Here is a 17,547-nt window from a genome sequence, read left to right on the forward strand (position 1 = left end):
ACTGACCTTGGATAAACTATTTTTTGTTATGTGCCATCTTTCAATTAGATGAGGCCATTTATTTGGAACTGTATTTCAGGACCTTACTCTGCTCTGAGGATCAGATGAAAGCCACGTATTTTCCAGCAGTAGAATTAATTCCCCCCCCCAACCCCCAGCAATAAGATGAATAAGCCATTATTAATAAGAATGTTGGTAACAACTTGTACAGCAAATCCTGTACTCTGTTTAGGTTAGGCAGCCAATGATTTTACAGGGATAAGTTCTTTTAGTTATGTTTAAGCCACTAACTTAATTTTCTCCTTCTTTTCTAGACAAGATGTTCAGCTGTTGAGCGGCAGCTTTCTTCCTGTGAACTGCTGCCGATTTCCTCGTGCTGTAAAGCCAGAGTTCCATGACCTGCACGGGGTGCTTTGGTGCTCTGCTTCCCCAAGGCAGTCATGTGTTAGTTCTCTCCGACAATTCATCTTGCTCCAGAGGAGTTTCTTCCTTGGTATTCTGGAATACAAGGTGCTCAATGAATCGGGAGCCCCCATGAATGAAACAGCCAGCTCTTGCCAGCAGATGGCTAAAAACTGCAGCACACATGTAGCAGGGATGGCGCAAGAGGACAGAGCTCAAGTGCCACCCACTTTCTATCATGGTGCCAGCCAGGAACTTGATTTGTCCACCAAAGTCTACAAAAGGGAGTCTGGGAGTCCTTACTCCGTATTGGTGGACCCAAAAGCAAGTAAGCCACATCTCCATGAAAGAGAGGAACAGCCATATTTCAAGGAGGACAGAACAGTAGGAGAGGCCCGAGCCGTGAAAGAAGACAGGGAGAACTCTGACGACTTGCAGGAGGACGAGGAGGAAGATGAAGTGACTTACAAAAGGGAGCAGATAATAGTAGAGGTAAACCTTAACAACCAAACATTAAATGTTTCAAAAGGGGAGAAGGGGGTCCCCTCCCAATCCAAAGAAACTGCTGTTCTTAAGACCAGCAGTGAGGAAGAGGAGGGTGACAGTGGGGAGGAAGAGGCCACTGAAGACAGTAATGATGAGGAGGAGAATGAGAGGCAGAAGAAAAAAGAGCAAAGAGAGGAGAAAGATAGTGTTGCACAAAGGAGGACAAGGAGAGCTGCATCTGCTGCAGCCGCCACAACTTCCCCTACTTCCAGAACTACAAGGGGCCGTAGAAAGAGCGTTGAGCCCCCCAAGCGTAAGAAGAAAGCTGCAAAGGAGCCCAAGGCACCTGTGCAGAAATCAAAGTGTGAAGAAAAGGAGACTTTGACCTGTGAGAAGTGCCCCAGGGTGTTTAACACACGCTGGTATCTGGAGAAGCACATGAACGTCACTCACAGGCGCATGCAGATCTGCGACAAGTGTGGGAAGAAATTTGTTCTAGAAAGTGAGCTCTCCCTCCACCAGCAAACAGACTGTGAAAAAAACATTCAGGTAGGTTCTCTTGCCTGCTTGCAAGATTTCCCTGCCTTCTGCTGTCCCCTGGACACTTCGAAAGGGGGGAAATCCTTTGAGGAGAACAAGGTCCCAAGCCTTTCTGCTTCTGTCGGCATTTCCTGTTGCGCACCTAAGGAAACTAATCTGTATGAATGTGGGGTGGGAAAGGGAGGGAGTAAGAAGTGGCTCTTAGGGTTTTTCTACACAACATTGCAGGTGAGGTGAAATACAAGGTGCTTCAAAATAGAGCTCAGTGCACTGTGTGCTGGTTAGTATGAGCAGAAATTTATTTCCAACAATCATGAACATGAAGCTGAGTTTTCTGTGTTCTAGGCATTTCAGGTTCTAAGGACAGGCTGAATTTAAAATTTAATTTAGTAATTCTGCTTGTAGAATGTGTGGTGTGACATTCTTTGAAAAGGAAGGAGGAAAATCCTGAATTGATGGGCAGGCAAATACAAGGATGGATCCAGATGCTGTTTCATGCAAGACTGTTTTCCTTCCTCAATAGTATTTCCATGTAGGAAAGCTGTAAACACCAATGTGTAACAAATGGACAGGAGTCTGAGTATACTACATGGTATACTGAGTATACTACATGGCTTCTTGCAACTTATTGCTTATGTCTACTTGTGAAATAGACACTTGTACACACATTACAGAACTATGTATGGAATGATCTTGTGTGAAACTGTTCTAGGTGCCACAAGGGAGAGACTGCTGTGCAAACTCAAAGTCTTGGCTGCTACCACAAAGATGAAGTAGGGATTGTGAAGCTGTAGGTTTTATGAAGAGTCCTATAGAAACTGCATGCAATCACCACAAATCCTGCTCAGGGTTCTCTCATCATCACAAAATTTATATTTTTTCAGAGTCTTTGCTTAATAAAAAATATATATCCTGCAAGGTGTACATAATAAAACAATTATGAACAAAACACAAATAAAAGCAACAAAACTTTTATAAAACGTTACATAATTAAATTATATGTCTGGGTAGACCTACTAAATTAGGTTTGACATCCAGATTCTGTGTAGCACAAGTACTTATGAAGAAACCCTCAAAGCACACGGTTTTAGGATGCTTGCTGGCATTCTCAGCCTTGAATTTTCTCCATCTCTGTAAACCAGGGCAATCAAATTCTGAAAGGGCGGATACAGATAAATTGGTTCCTTTGCTAGGATGAGAACAAAAGCAGGGACAAACGTGAATCGTTGGATCATGCTAGTGGAATGACTTGGTTACATTAGATAATATTAAAGAGCATGTTAAAAGGGGTATTAAAAATACAAAAGCAGCCCTGCTAGATCAAATGATCCTGTTTGTATTGAATCTCCTAGTAAGTTTCATTGGATGACTTTGAATTTTAGTACTATATGAGAGAGAGACTGACTGACTGATTTTTCTATCCATTTTTCTCTACACTGCATAATTTTATAAACTTTTCTGAAACTGTCCCTTATTCACCTTTTTTACTTAACGAATAAGTCTCACTTGTAGCTACAGCGGGACAAAGCCTCCTTTCTCACCTTACACAATTTGTGTCTGTTGGTGAAGGTGGGGAGAGAATATCAGGGACTTCCGAGTGAAGAGGGAAATTGCTTTGCTTTCAGGTAAAAACTTTCCTGTTTACAGTTATGAGGGGCTGGAGACAATTTTAGTGTTTCCTTGAGTACTTTTAAAAAGCCAAGTTGCAGTTTGTTGAGAAATAATCAGCCTTACAGCTTTGAAAAATGAAGTGTATGGCAAAGTAGTGAGAAGGGAACCATACTGCTGATCTCTCAGCCCAGACACAACAGCAGCATAGCTTTTTAAGTACCGTATACACTGTAAAAGGAAAAACTGCTCCAGGCATCTCATAGCCATAAGTAGTGAATTCCTCCTTCTCCCCCCACCAACAACAACAAAAAATGTGTCACCCAAAATGTTTGCCCTCCGAACTCGCTCATTCTCCTAAGGTGCCCCACAACCCTCCATAAACATGCCCCAAACATGGCCTGGTTTGCATTGTTAAACTATTATTTAAATTTGACAGTGCACGATGCTGAAATTGTGGTTTCAGTGTTCCTCTCCTGCTTTTGGCTTAGCATTATGTCATGTGTATGGTTGTCTTGCATTGCAACCTCTCAGCAGTTTGATTTTACCCCCAAAGGCACACTTCTTCATTGTCTCCCAACCATCAGGCCTGTTGGTCAGTGATGCTCTTTGCAAGTCCTTCATGGGGCATCATATAATATTCATTCATTCATTCCTACTCCGCCCATCTGGCTGGGTTTCCCCAGCCACTCTGGGCGGCTTCCAACAAAATATTAAAATACAATAGTCCGTCAAACATTAAAAGCTTCGCTAAACAGGGCTGTCTTCAGATGTCTGGTAGTTGTTTTCCTCTTTGACATCTGGTGGGAGGGTGTTCCACAGGGCGGGTGCCACTACCAAGAAGGCCCTCTACCTGGTTCCGTGTAACTTCACGTCTCACAGTGAGGGAACCGCCAGAAGGCCCTCGGCACTGGACCTCAGTGTCTGGGCAGAACAATGGGGGTGGAGACACTCCTTCAGGTATACTGGGCTGAGGCCGTTTAGGGCTTTAAAGGTCAGCACCAACACTTTGAATTGTGCCCGGAAACTTACTGGGAGCCAATGTAGGTCTTTCAAGACCAGTGTTACGTAGTCTTGGCGGCCGCTCCCAGTCACCAGTCTAGCTGCCGCATTCTGGATTAGTTGTAGTTTCCGGGTCACCTTCAAAGGTAGCCCCACATAGAGCGCACTGCAGTAATCCAAGCAAGAGATAAGTAGAGCATGCACCACCCTGGCGAGACAGTCTGTGGGCAGATAGGGTCTCAGCCTGCATACCAGATGGAGCTGTTAAACAAATGCCCTGGACATAGAATTGACCTGCACCTCCATGGACAGCTGCGAGTCCAAAATGACTCCCAGGCTGCATTGAACTCCTGGTGACCATCACCTGATGACACTGTGATGTTGTGCAAACAGCCCTGCCCACCCGTCAGCTTTGGCCCACAAGGACATAGGGGTGATAAGGATTTGACCCATGTTCCCCACCCCTGGTTTTGAAGTGACATGTGGATCAGGCCACTGACAGACAAAAGAACATAGGAAGCTGCCTCATTCTGAGTCAGATCATTGATTTGTCTAACCCAGTATTGTGTTGGCAGTGGCTCTCCAATATTTCAGACAGAATCTCCCATGCCTATAGGAGATACCGGATATCAGGGCCGGCTCTACATAGACCCCCGGTGGCGCAGTGCACCACGGCGGGGGGCTGGTAAGCTGGGCACCGGCCTGGCAAGGAGGGCGCCGCGCGAAAACCAATTGCGCCCTGCGAGGGCGGGGCGGGTGGTGGAGCGATCTCCGCCCCTCAGCACCAGGGCGCGCGATCTGCTCAAGACGGCCCTGCCGGATATTATACGTGGGACCTTTTCAATGCAAAGCATGTGCCCTCATATTGCTATTTAAATCTGAAGGTAAATTGTCACAAAGAAGACAGTCGAACAACTGTCATTGCCCATTTGACAAAAGTTTTCATTACCATTTATCTTTAGTACATTGGCTTGCTAAGGTGGAGCAATTAAACCAGCAATCCTGATGGTTAAGTTCTGTTGAATTTGGGCTTCTGAGTAAATCTGAATCAAATTGGTCTGTAAATGTGGTCGTTAACTATTTGAAGTTACTCGTAAACTCATTGACATGTTTTAGGCTTAGGCTACTGCTAGAATGGGGTTGCCAACCTTTTTGAACCAGTGGAGGCGTTTCGTTTTTTGAGATAGTGCTAAGGGCACCAATCACAAAATGGCTGTCATGGGGACATGTTGCATAACACAAAATGGATGCCATTAGACTTAGCATAATACAAAATAGCTGCCACTGGGAATGGTGTAACATAAAATTAGCCAGACAACTATACACATACATTCAAATGTTGTTGCTGTTTTAAGAACAGTACCACAAAAAATATACAAGATGGCCACATCACGCTCACTCATTTCATAGAAATCGCTTAGAAGATTCCTGCAGATTTTGCCCCATAACCACCTTTCTAGGAGGGCTAGGGACTTGCTTTTTAAAAAAGGGGGAACTCAGAATCTGGGACACTTGCCCAGGGTGAACCTTTTGCTAGATCTTGAAGTGATTGTATAAATCTAAAACCTTCTGGATAAAAGCATTCAGTATATTGATGTGTATTTTGAATTTGCTTATGCTGTTTAATTTTTTCTAAAATGGGATAAATGTACAAAGGGTATCAGTGTCTCTTAATCTGATGCCTGTGTAAATAGTCATTGCATCAGGTGTTGCATTGCAGGAATACTATATCAGATTTGATGAGTCAAAGTATAGGCTGTTTCCAAGAACCGGGCAGAGTTTTAGGGCAGTCTTGCCTGCAGCAGAGCAGACTGAACTCCCAACAAGAAAATTCTGGGGTTGCAGGGCCTGTAAATGGTGGGGTTGATGTCAGAGACTATTCCCTAAGCAGTCCAGGAATGAATATGAAAATGGGGTCCTTGTGGGAGCAAATGTTTGATGAATGAGTTGGCAGGACTTTGTGCTAGCAACTGCTAGCTCTCTTCCTAAGGGTGCCTGTACTCAGAAGCCAGCTATTCTGATTGTGTTAACATTTATCATCTGTAGCAAAGGACTAAGGGAACTAATAGGCAAACCTTCTGAAGCTCCTACTATGGGCCACCTTTTCAGCTATTACCTGTTTGGGTGGTGACATACCTGCATCTGGTGGCTAAGAAGTGGAAGACTGCAGTGCTGTCATTCCTCAGACACTGGAGCTATGTACCATGGCTAAAGAACTGAATCTTGCTTTGGATCATGGAAACCTCGTGTGTTCAGTAGATTTGTGCTTGCGGCTATCCGGTTGTTTTCATTACCCCCCCCCCCCAAACTAGCAGTTTGAAAGCAAATCAAAGTGCAAGTAGATAAATAGGTACCGCTCCGGCGGGAAGGTAAACAGCGTTTCCGTGCACTGCTCTGGTTTTGCCAGAAGCGGCTTAGTCATGCTGGCCACATGACCCGGACAAACTGTCGGCCAGTAAAGCGAGATGAGCGCTGCGACCCCAGAGTCGTTCGTTACTGGACTTAACTGTCAGGGGTCTTTTACCTTTATGATTTTGGTGCACAGAAGCTGCTGCTGCTGCTGCTGCTGCTTCACTTCACTAGTTCCAACTCCTCATTCTGCTACCGCTGTCTCAGACAATCCTCCTGGCATGTTCAATTGGAACTGGAATCCAGTAAACTTCTGTCTCCATATCTATCTTCCTGAATCCTACAAGTAAATTAGAGAAGAGTCACAACCTGAAGCCCACTAAGGTGGACTGTGGAGTAGGCTAATTAGTTCAAAGGATGCCAGGGATTGAGTTAGAAACCTTCAAAGTTCTTTAAAGTGTTAGGAGAAAGTATTAAGTATTTCTGTTTAAAATGCTGTTTATTTAACTTTTATCAATTGCAATTGTTGATACATTTAGCATAATTTATACGGGGGCAAAATTCAGCTTTTCTTGGTACAGAATTTCAGTTTTTAAGCTCACAGTACACACGGCCATGTGCATAACTGGGCCATTGGGGGTTGTGTTAAGGTTCGTGCCTATATACATTCCTAGCTCATAATCATGTTGTCTGGTGCTTGATGTAAATTGTGTTACAGGATGTTTTATTTGCTGCATTGATCCAATTTTTACTTTTCTAAGCCATTCCTGACTTGTGTTTGGAGAAAATTGAGACATTACTTATTAAAACAAAAATTATTTTGACTACTAATTGATAAGTTCAAATTTGTCTCCCTTTGCAACCAAGGGTCATTACGTACTTCCAACTTACATTAACTTGTTTAGATGTGATGAATCTGTCATGAATCCCTGGCAGAAGGAAAACATTTGGCTGTTAGGTTCTACTCCTTCCTTCCAGTCCCAGTTACTGTCCAAACTCTCAAGATTCCTAGAATCTGGATAAGAAAGGCAAATATGCTTCACTTTAGATTTACTCTGTTTGCATAATGTGGGGCTTTCTAGACTTCAGAAGTTCCAATCACTGTGTTTAAATGAAAACCTGCTGGCATCTATCTGAGTTAGAATATCACTGTCTTTAAACCAGCTAAAATAAATGAAAAAATGAAAAAATTGTCCAGTAGCACCTTAGAGACCAACTAAGTTTGTTCTGAGTATAAGCTTTTGTGTGAATGTACACTTCTAAACTAGCTAGTACAAGTTATATTTTAGCCTCTGAGTAAGGTTTGTGATAGTGTAATCCTAATCTTTCTTTCCCATCCATACCAGTCTTGGATTGGGTTTACTCACATCACAGCCACCAGGTTTTTAATCTAGATGTAGCTGCTGTTCGGAAGCAGCAGGTGGCGATGTAAGTCCAAGAACAACCCACTCTTTCTTTAATCGGACTTTTAGCTTTTGAGCTCTGCCGGCGCAGCAGAATTACAGTGAAGTGGGTGGCATTTTAGCAGTTGCCACAAAATAATGTATCTAGGATTGTGGTTTCCTTCCTTATTTCACTGCATTTAGGTTACAGCTGGCTTGTCCCATCTGAAACGAGCTCTGTGTGAATTGCACTTCTTTGTCCCATCCATCCTCAGTGTGTTTCCTGTAATAAATCGTTCAAGAAGCTATGGTCCCTCCATGAGCATATCAAGATTGTCCATGGGTATGCAGAGAAAAAGTTCTCCTGTGAGATATGCGAGAAGAAGTTCTACACAATGGCTCACGTGCGAAAGCACATGGTTGGTGAGTTTTTGCTGCCTGTATTGTGGTTCCTTATCTCTCTGCTGCTTGAACCCGAGAACGTTCAAAGTACTTTCCTTATACTGTGCCAGCGCCTCCTGGGTTATAAATAGACAAATGATCTGACTATGCCTCCTCTCCAGTACTATAACCTTATTCATTCTTATCAGCCGTTGCCATTTGCAGCTGAGGCCAAAATGTGGAGGGAAATGCCCTTGTCAACAGAATGTTCACGTGGGGGGAAATATTGTAGAGTTCGAAGGAATCCTCAGGATCATCTAGTCCAACCCCCTGCAATGCAGGAGGAATATTCAGCTGTCCCTTACAGGGATTGAACCAGCAAGCTTGGCATTACTAGCACCATGCTGTAACCAACTGAGCTATTGGTGAGACCAATGCTGTTACCTACACCAGCAAAGGTGTAGGTAACAGCTCTGAAATTTGCTCTGAAATTCAAATTCTGTTTTTCTATTTTGCAAAATTTATATACCGTTTGATGGTGAAAACAACAGAGCTGTTAACAGAACAAAAATGTAAAATCAAACATTCAGATTCTTGATTAAAATAAATAAAAACAATTTCAAACATAATTACTAAAATCATAACAAAGAGATGCAACTCAACTTCTACATGGTCTGCATCGGTTTTGCCTAAACAAAAATGTTTTAAGAAAGAAGGGAATTTTGAAGCGTGGATCCTGTTAACGCCTTGAACTTGGCCCGGTAGATCTCTGAGCAGAGGTGTTCCATGCAGACTGGGCCTGTCAGCAACCAGGCTGCAGCATTCTGCACTAACTGCAGCTTCTGCGCAAAACACAAGGGAAGACCCAATGAGAGTGCATTGCAGTAATCCAGCCTTGAAGTCACCAGTGCCTGAACTACTGTGGCCAAGCTCTCTCAGTCCAGGCACGGCTATCCCAGTTGCAAATCAAATCCGTGCACAAGAATGCAAACACATCTGCATGAGGGCCTCGCAACAACCCTATAAGGTAGGAGAGAGGGAGAGAGACTGGCTCTCTCGGTGAGCTTCATACCCTCAAGGAGGAATCTGAACTCAAGTCTTATCAGGTCTGAAGTCCGACACTATTTCCTTCCTACCAGGTTCTTACTTGGTAAACATTTTCTTTGACAAAGCTGAGTTGTTTAGCCAACAACCTAGAATATCATACCAGATCTTATATTCCAATTTGATATTTCTAAAGCCAGGCTACCTTTATTATTCAGTTGTCTTGTTAAATCTGCCCAGTGCAGGAGACAGGAGGACTTTGATGTGTGAAAGCTGTAAATACAGCAGAGAGAAGGAAGGTGGTACTCCCATTTCTTGGCAGCCAAAGCATATTGTTGTATCTTAATTCAGCTGCTCAAGTTGTTTTTCTTTTCCTAGTTGTGTAACAAAACCTGTCACCAACATGTGCAGCATAATTATTATTGCATTTACATGCCACCATTCTGCCCATGCACCCAAGGTGATTTACAACTTTAAAATAATAATTATTGGCAGTAGCAGCATTTGATTTATAGACCAAGCAGTTTAAAGGTAAAGGGACCCCTGACCATTAGGTCCAGTCGTGACCAACACAGGGCTTGCGGCGCTCATCAAGCAGTTTAGAAGTGTAAAATCAGTCATAAGAGATCTATGCATAATTAAAATACCCAATGGAACAATTCCATTGAAACATTAAAAACATAAACATACAACAAAACAAGCCCATTAAAAGGCATAATTATAACAGTTAAAATAACCATTATTATTATTTATACCCCGCCCATCTGGCTGGGTTTTCCCAGCCACTCTGGGCAGCTTCCAACAAAATATTAAAATACAATGGTTTGTTAAACATTAAAAGCTTCCCTAATCAGGCCTGACTTCAGGTGTCTTCTAAAAGTCTGGTAGATGTTTTTCTCTGGCATCTGGTGGGAGGGTATTCCACAGGGCGGGTGCCACTACCGAGAAGGCCCTCTGCCTGGTTCCCTGTAACTTGGCTTCTCGCAGCGAGGGAACCGCCATAAGGCCCTCAGAGCTGGACCGAGGCCATTTAGGGCTTTAAAGGTCAGCACCAACACTTTGAATTATGCTCGGAAACGTAAAGCAATTGGACTAGCAAATTCAAGAGAGTGCCTGTCTAAACAGGTGTGTCTTCAAGGGCCAGTGGAATGCCAATTGGACCTCTTGTGTTTCAGCAGGGAAGGCATTCCACAACACTATGCCCATAGATAATTCAACCAAACCTCACAGATAATGGTTTGGCAGGATGTGATCGGTATAATTTGTGGAGGTGTCATCATAAAGTGCCCACATTTGGTTTAATTAAGGCCTTTGGCTGATTTTAAATGTGTTGTGGGAGGGGAGATTATTGGTTCGTTTTTGTTATTTTTTGTGTTTTTTATATTGTAATTTTATGCTGTGAACTGCTCTGATATCTATGGGTATAGGTGGTATACAAATTTAATATATAATGATAATAACTTTATTTCTTGTGCCAAACTTTTGTGTGCGTTTATAAGACAGTTCCATCTTGTTTTCACATCATTCTGATTTTTTTTAACTACATGGTATTTAAATAGTATTTTTAAACTTATTTCTCTCACAAATTGTCCCAAAATGCACGCTTTCAAACTAATTTTAGTATTTTTTGAGGCAAAAACTGTTCTGCAAAATTCAAAAGACTGCATTCTGGTTCGCATATTGGTCCAAGAGATGTGGATCGGGTCAATTCTTGTCAGAATTTGCAAAGAATAAAAGTCCTCAAAACATCCCTTGGTGGATCAGAATGACTGTTGCTGATGATTGCCCACTTTGACAGACCCTTTCCCTGTAAAATCTGCTTTAAAGACATGATTCTGACTTGAATGGCACACTTGACTTTACCCAAGAATACACCTGGGAAATTTAAGCTTACTGGTGAGCAGGGTAGGCATGATAGTAAAAGGCTGCTTCCTTCTTTGATATCAAGTCTTATGTAGTAGGTTTTTTTTAATTTTTATCCTCAGGGTCTTATAAAGATTTTCAGCGGAAGGAAGTTTTTCTCATAGTCTGATAATTAGCCTTCTTTTTCTCAATTAATAATGGCTCTATTGACATATCTGATGTGTTCTTTGCGTCCCTCCTCTGGGACTGTTGTGCACAGCAATGGGCTTTTTATGCTTCAAATTTCACCTGCCATTTTTAATTGCTGATTCTTACTGTGATTAGAGATGGGAAGGCCTGGAAAAAACCCAGAAAAATGGGATGTTTTTCCCCTGTAAATTTTTTTTTGGGGGGGGGACCTCTTTGATATAGTTTGAATATTCCACACACTTTTTTTTCAATTTTCCCGGGGGGACGGGACGGACGGATTTGGAAAATCTAATTGTGATATTGTTTTATTTTGTTTATATTGTAATTATTTTATTGTAAACCATCCTGGGAAGCATTCTGGCTGAAGGGCACTATAGAAATAAAATAAACATCAGTTATGGATATTAGTACGTTGGTTTGAAGAATCCTTCCTGAGTATATGAGATTGAACTCTGTGGCTTGTTGACCCTTTCCAACCTCTTTTTTTGCCCCACCACAGCAGAGTGGAATTTTGGATAGAACTTAGCATGGTTTTCACCACTTACTGAATCTCCTCTCTAAATACTTATTCCCTAATTTGTCTTTTCAGCACACACTAAGGACATGCCATTTACATGTGAAACCTGTGGAAAATCCTTCAAGCGCAGTATGTCACTCAAAGTTCATTCCCTGCAGCATTCGGGAGAGAAGCCTTTCCGGTGTGAGGTATGCGCTCTTGCTAACTCAGGATGCAGTTAGAGTTGGGAATTACTTTGAATTTGAAAAACGTCCACAATGGAGAACAAACATCTAGACTGTTTGTATTGCTTGTCTGCTGCCCGACTGAGATTAATTGTGCCATATCATCACAGTGTGAAGTAGCAGGGGGACTGTAAAATACACTTCACTATATGGTAAGGCACTACAGCTGACTGGCTGACCGTGTTCTTGCCATCATACAGCAAATTCTGACTATTTTATCTTAGCGTAGGCAGCAGAAGAATAAAACTTAGTATGAGTGTAGATTTAGAGATGTGGAAAATGGGATTGTCAAAGGTGAAAGCGAGAAAGAATATCTGATAGAAAAGCAAATTGAAGCTTTTGCTTTCCCCCCAAAAAAGTTATCTGCAAAAAATTGGGTAGGGGAAGAAGTCCCATTGTGCAGGCAAATGTTCTTGCGTGAATGTAATGACTTCGTTGTACGCAATCCAGTATGTGCATCAGTATTGCAACTTACTTTGATTCTTAGATTTCGAAAGCTTGATTCTTGGGTGTTTCGACTTGGAAATGAAATAGAACAAAGTCTCCCTTTTCATTTCCTGCTCTCTACAGATACCACTACAAATTTTCCACCTTGCCCTTAAGAAACAGTCCATAGATCTAAAAGAATATTTTTGTTTCATTTCTCCCAACACAATAAACTGATCAAGTCTTTTACAGTATAATTTTTGGAATATTTTTGAAATAGTATAGAAACTATCCTGGGAACTTATTAGCACAACAGGATTTTATTGCAATTATTTTTAGGATAGCCTTAGCAGCCTTGAAACTGTGTGTGGTAAGGCAGAATGAAAGCTACATCAGAATGAGACCGTTTTGGGTTTCTATTGCTGCTGCATTATAGTTTATTTTGCCCTGATTCTTGCAAATGAAAGACTTGTACCCTCTTGTTTCTTTTAGAACTGTGATGAAAGGTTTCAGTACAAGTACCAGCTCCGTTCCCACATGAGCATCCACATTGGACACAAGCAATTTATGTGTCAGTGGTGTGGTAAAGACTTCAACATGAAGCAGTACTTTGATGAGCACATGAAAACCCACACTGGTAAAGATGTACTTTTTTTATTCTGTAATGTGAAAGTACACTGGACAGGGTTTCCCAAACTTGGGTTTCCAGCTGTTTTAGGACTATAGTTCCCATCATCCTGTGATGACTGGTCCTTCTAGACAGGGATGATGGGAGTTGTAGTCCAAAAACAGCTGGAGACCCAAGTTTGGGAAACTCAGCACTAGACCAAGAAGGGCCACACGCAGTCCACAATAAAGAGGTTCGTCAGCATGTAACCCTTGGTTTTATTCATAACAATAATACAGAACACGAAAAGAAAAAGACAGGTTCTTGCCCAGTCTAAAAAAATTGATGTACAGTGGAGGAAAGTCAAGGGTAAACAACAACCAAACATAAGGAAACAGAATTGCACGTGGGGAAAATGCAAAGGGTTAAGATCCAGGTTTCCCAGAAAATACGGGTTTAGAGGAGAGCTTGTGTGCTCTGGGAGAAGTTAATGGCTTTAAAGAGCAGCATCTAATATAGAAGGTTATGGGAGCTGGAGAGCTTTAAGCATGTTTGTGCTGGATACAGAAGGGGATGGGAAAAGAACGCAGGGATTTGGGCTGAGGTGTTACATCGTCTGAATGATAGAGGTGAATGAGTTGTTAGATAAACAGGAAAGAACTGAGGTTAGTAAATGAGAGGCCGAAGTGAAAGTTGCAGTGACACATGGACCCTGTCTGCTTTCAGGGGGAAAGACTTGGGCTCTGGAACCTTGGAGGGCTGCTGCCAGCCAGAGTGTACTGGACCAGATGGTCTGCCTACTTATAAAGCAGGTTACATTGAGTGCAGAAAGCAGTTGTGGTAGGTTGAGAGAAGAGGTGGATAAGAAAGACAGCAAGAATAGAGTCCGTATTCCGGGAGTTTGGAGGGAAGATCTAAAAGAAAAAATGTGACTATAGATAGAAGGGTGGAATAGGGCAAGGGAGGACTTTTTTCAGAGAAATGCTGATTCATTTGAACACAATACAGAAGGAGCTGGAGGATAGGCTGATTATATTCTGCTGAAAAGGAAGAATAATTGGGGAGATGGCAAACTGGAATTGGAAGGGATAGGACCCTGGGGCACATGGTTGTCTCTGCAAGCAAGCCTGGGGAGGAGAAGGTTTAGGGCTGTGTTGAAGGAGGAGGGGTGGAAAGAGAATGTTTGGATAGCTTCCATTTTATATTGAGAGGCAAGGAACTGGGCATGAAAAGTAGAGAAGCATCAAGGATTTAAATCAAGTTGGCATCATAAGCATTGCTTAGCTAAGATCATTTTTTTGTGATTTTAAATCTTCAGTCCTTTAACATAGCACCTAGATTATTCCCCGGCCTTTGAAAAGTTTTTGATTGTAAATCTGTGTTCTGCTACGGTTAATGAATATCTGATTGAGGTAGATTGAGAATGAATTTCCACATTCAATTTTTCAACAGGAGAGAAGCCTTTTATCTGTGAAATCTGTGGCAAAAGCTTCACCAGCCGCCCCAACATGAAGAGACACCGCAGAACTCACACAGGGGAGAAGCCATATCCATGCGACGTGTGCGGCCAGCGGTTCCGCTTTTCCAACATGCTCAAGGCACACAAGGAGAAGTGCTTCCGTGTTACCAGTCCTGTTAACGTGCCACCAGCTGCCCAGATCACACTAGCCACAAGCTCTCCTGCCACCACTGTACCTTCCATTGCGAACACACAGAACGTCCCTGCTCCTACTCCTCCAATCAATATGAACCCAGTGAGCACGCTTCCACCCCGCCCCATTGGCCACCCATATTCTCACCTGCACCTCCACCCCCACCACCCGCATCATCTCCCTGTCCCTGTGCCCCCCGTCCCTCATTTACCTCCACCTCCTGCTCTGTTTAAGAGTGAGCCTTTAAATCATAGGGGCCAAGGCGAAGACAGTTTTCTACGACACCTAGCAGAAAAAAACAGTTCAGTACAGCACCACTAACTGGCTTTGTCTTCTGCCTGCCACTCAGTTGGTCTTGCGAACCTGGAAGTGTGCTCCCTCTCAAGAAATCTCGCGGTGGCTTCTGCAGCCCCGAGGGAAAGAAACTTCACATGCATCTTGGCCGTTCTGCAAAGTGGTCATCAAGCCCAGGGGAACCGATAGGACAGAAGCCCAACTCGGCTTGCACGTTTTACTGTTGACTTTTTTAGATTTCAAAATGACTGAGACTTGTGAAATTTTTTATAATTTCATATCAGCTGATGAGGTATGCTTGCTTTTATATCCTGGACTTTCTCCTCAAAGAGGGGGTGAGCCTGGTTTCCTTTGTACTAATCAGAGACTGTGAGACTAAATCCCAGAGCATTAATTATCACTGTGTATTTGTTAATTTCTTTTCAGCTTTGTGTGTGCGTGTGCGTGCAGGTGTGGTTGTGTGTGTGCGTGCGCGCTGGTTATGGAGTGAGCCAGCCACATGATCGCAGAATATCAAGCATTATAGGAAAAAGACGGTAAACAAAACTTAATCCCATTTGAGTAGTTCTCCTAACACACTCTTTATTTTAATACGGAAAAATTATTTTAGAGTTTTTGTATAGACCTATTTAGTAGCCTGTTTCTAAAACGAAATGTATTTCAAATAAGCGATGTAATTTTTTTCAGTGTAGCTGGACCTATGTTGTTACAATAGATAATTTTTTATAATCATTCAAATGTGATTCTTTAAGAAAAAAAAGATGCAAATAGCTTATAATAGGAAAAAAATATTCTTACATCTGTACTACTATTAAAAAGGTGCTTTGAAAGGGAGAGGAAGGAACCCAATAAGTCTCTGGTAAGGCTGCCTCAGAAGTGGAGATGATTTCAGAACTTTATATAACTTATTTGTAGGGTGTTTTTTCTTTCCTAAACGCGACGGTTACCTTCTTTCAATGTCACTCAAGGGTTGCTAGACAAGAACATTAAACTACTGTATTCCCACAAACATTTTTCACTTGCCTCTGCTGGACTGAAGTGTGGAACGTTTCAGAAAGGATAGACTGTCTCATGGGGGGGCGGGGGATTGGGGGTATGAAGATGCAAGGAAGAACTCATCCAGAAGTGACACATTTGGAATTTGTATGCTGTCGTTTCTTTAGCATACATTAGGACCTAGTTCATTTTATAGATGTGTGTTTAAGCTATGACTTAATCTGGGAATCATACTTGCTGCTGCTTTTGTTTCCCTCCCCTCAAAAGATTCAAGAGTTCATTAGGATATAAGTGAGGAACCACAAATAAGGTGCTGTTTGGTTTGGTTTGTAAAAACAACCTTGAATTAAGCAGGAGCGCAGTGGTTATGTTGCCTGAAATGTTTACCCACAGAGTATGTGCACGCAGTGAAGCAGTGTCTGGTATAGAAAAGAGGTGCATATTATATAGGATAGCTTCTTTCAGATTTGACTTCAGGTTTCACAGGTATGTGGCAAAAGCAATGTTTGAATGTTAAGCAAGTTGCTAGTTGTGTTTTCTCAAAGTCTCCAGTGGCACTAAATTGTGGCAAACTAGTTTGAATGCAGAGAGTCATGGTTCTTATTCAGATGTAGTTTATGGAATTTGAAACACAGCACCGTTTTAAGCAGCTGAAATAGCTATTGGCTCCTTGAAGAGAAGGCACAGTGATACGCTCATGATTAAAAGAGGTGAAATTTCCTTAAGCTTAATTTCACGCCTCCCCCTCCCAAAGACGACCATGCTGATCCCTAGCATGCCATTCTCTTTTTTAAAAAATTAGTCTTTTAAATCTTAGGTGAGGGATTACATCTGATCAAACAGAAAGCCCTCTCTAATGCACCTCAAGGTTGCTAATTGTGTTTTTACCATCTCTATTAACTTTGATTTTTGCATAAAAAATAGTATTAGGCCTTTTGCATACCTATTCATATTTGAATAAAATCCTCTAAATCTCCTCCTTTTTTCTGGAAAAAAAATAAGTATTTTTTAAAAATTGTGATAACATCTGTTCCTTCTCTTTTGTAGGTAGTAAAGCTAGCTATAAAAGTGAATAATTGATACGTAACAAGTTTGTCATCTTCAACTACCCTGAATGGTTTTATACATTCCATGTCATGTTTGCAAACCTACAGTTCTGTGTAGATATGCCACAGGTCAACAAACTGGCTTGTTAAATCTACTTTTATAGGAAGGAAGAAAGAAACCATTGTGGTAAAATCAGTTGTAATCCACTTTTGCAAAAAAAAAAAAAGGTTTTCTCAATAAATTTACAGTATTTGGCTGCTATTTATGAATCCTACTACTTGAGACGGGTGTGTTATTTTCCCCCAAAGAGCAGCTGAGCTCTTTGAATGTGCGGCTGATTCTATACACTTCTGAGTTGTATTAATATATATGTGGGTAAGCCTGGCAAGTGGCAAGATGGGGGCAGCTGCAGTTCTACTCACATTATCAATCTGCCTTCCTACCTATGGATGGATTTGCAGCCGCTGTGTTGCAGTAGCCAAGCCAAGTTCCTGATTGTGGAGAGGTTCTAAGTGGGTTCAGAAGAACACGTGAAGTC

General features: G+C 42.1%; 1 protein-coding gene across 2 annotated transcripts in view; it reads left to right on the top strand.

Annotated features, from left to right (window-relative positions):
• Positions 1 to 17,283, top strand: part of ZNF652 (zinc finger protein 652) — a 37,802-nt gene extending 20,519 nt beyond the window's left edge. For both annotated transcript variants that reach the window (XM_035137116.2, XM_035137117.2), the window contains exons 2-6: positions 315 to 1,437; positions 8,045 to 8,192; positions 11,836 to 11,951; positions 12,906 to 13,050; positions 14,473 to 17,283. In XM_035137116.2, the coding sequence (XP_034993007.1) occupies positions 535 to 1,437; positions 8,045 to 8,192; positions 11,836 to 11,951; positions 12,906 to 13,050; positions 14,473 to 14,993 (1,833 nt within the window). In that variant the 5' untranslated portion in view covers positions 315 to 534 and the 3' untranslated portion in view covers positions 14,994 to 17,283. The remainder of the gene's footprint in view (positions 1 to 314; positions 1,438 to 8,044; positions 8,193 to 11,835; positions 11,952 to 12,905; positions 13,051 to 14,472) is intronic.
• Positions 17,284 to 17,547: the final 264 nt, after the last annotated feature.

The sequence above is a fragment of the Zootoca vivipara genome, chromosome 13 (genome assembly GCF_963506605.1).
Source record: "Zootoca vivipara chromosome 13, rZooViv1.1, whole genome shotgun sequence".
Taxonomy (NCBI): Eukaryota; Metazoa; Chordata; class Lepidosauria; order Squamata; family Lacertidae; genus Zootoca; species Zootoca vivipara.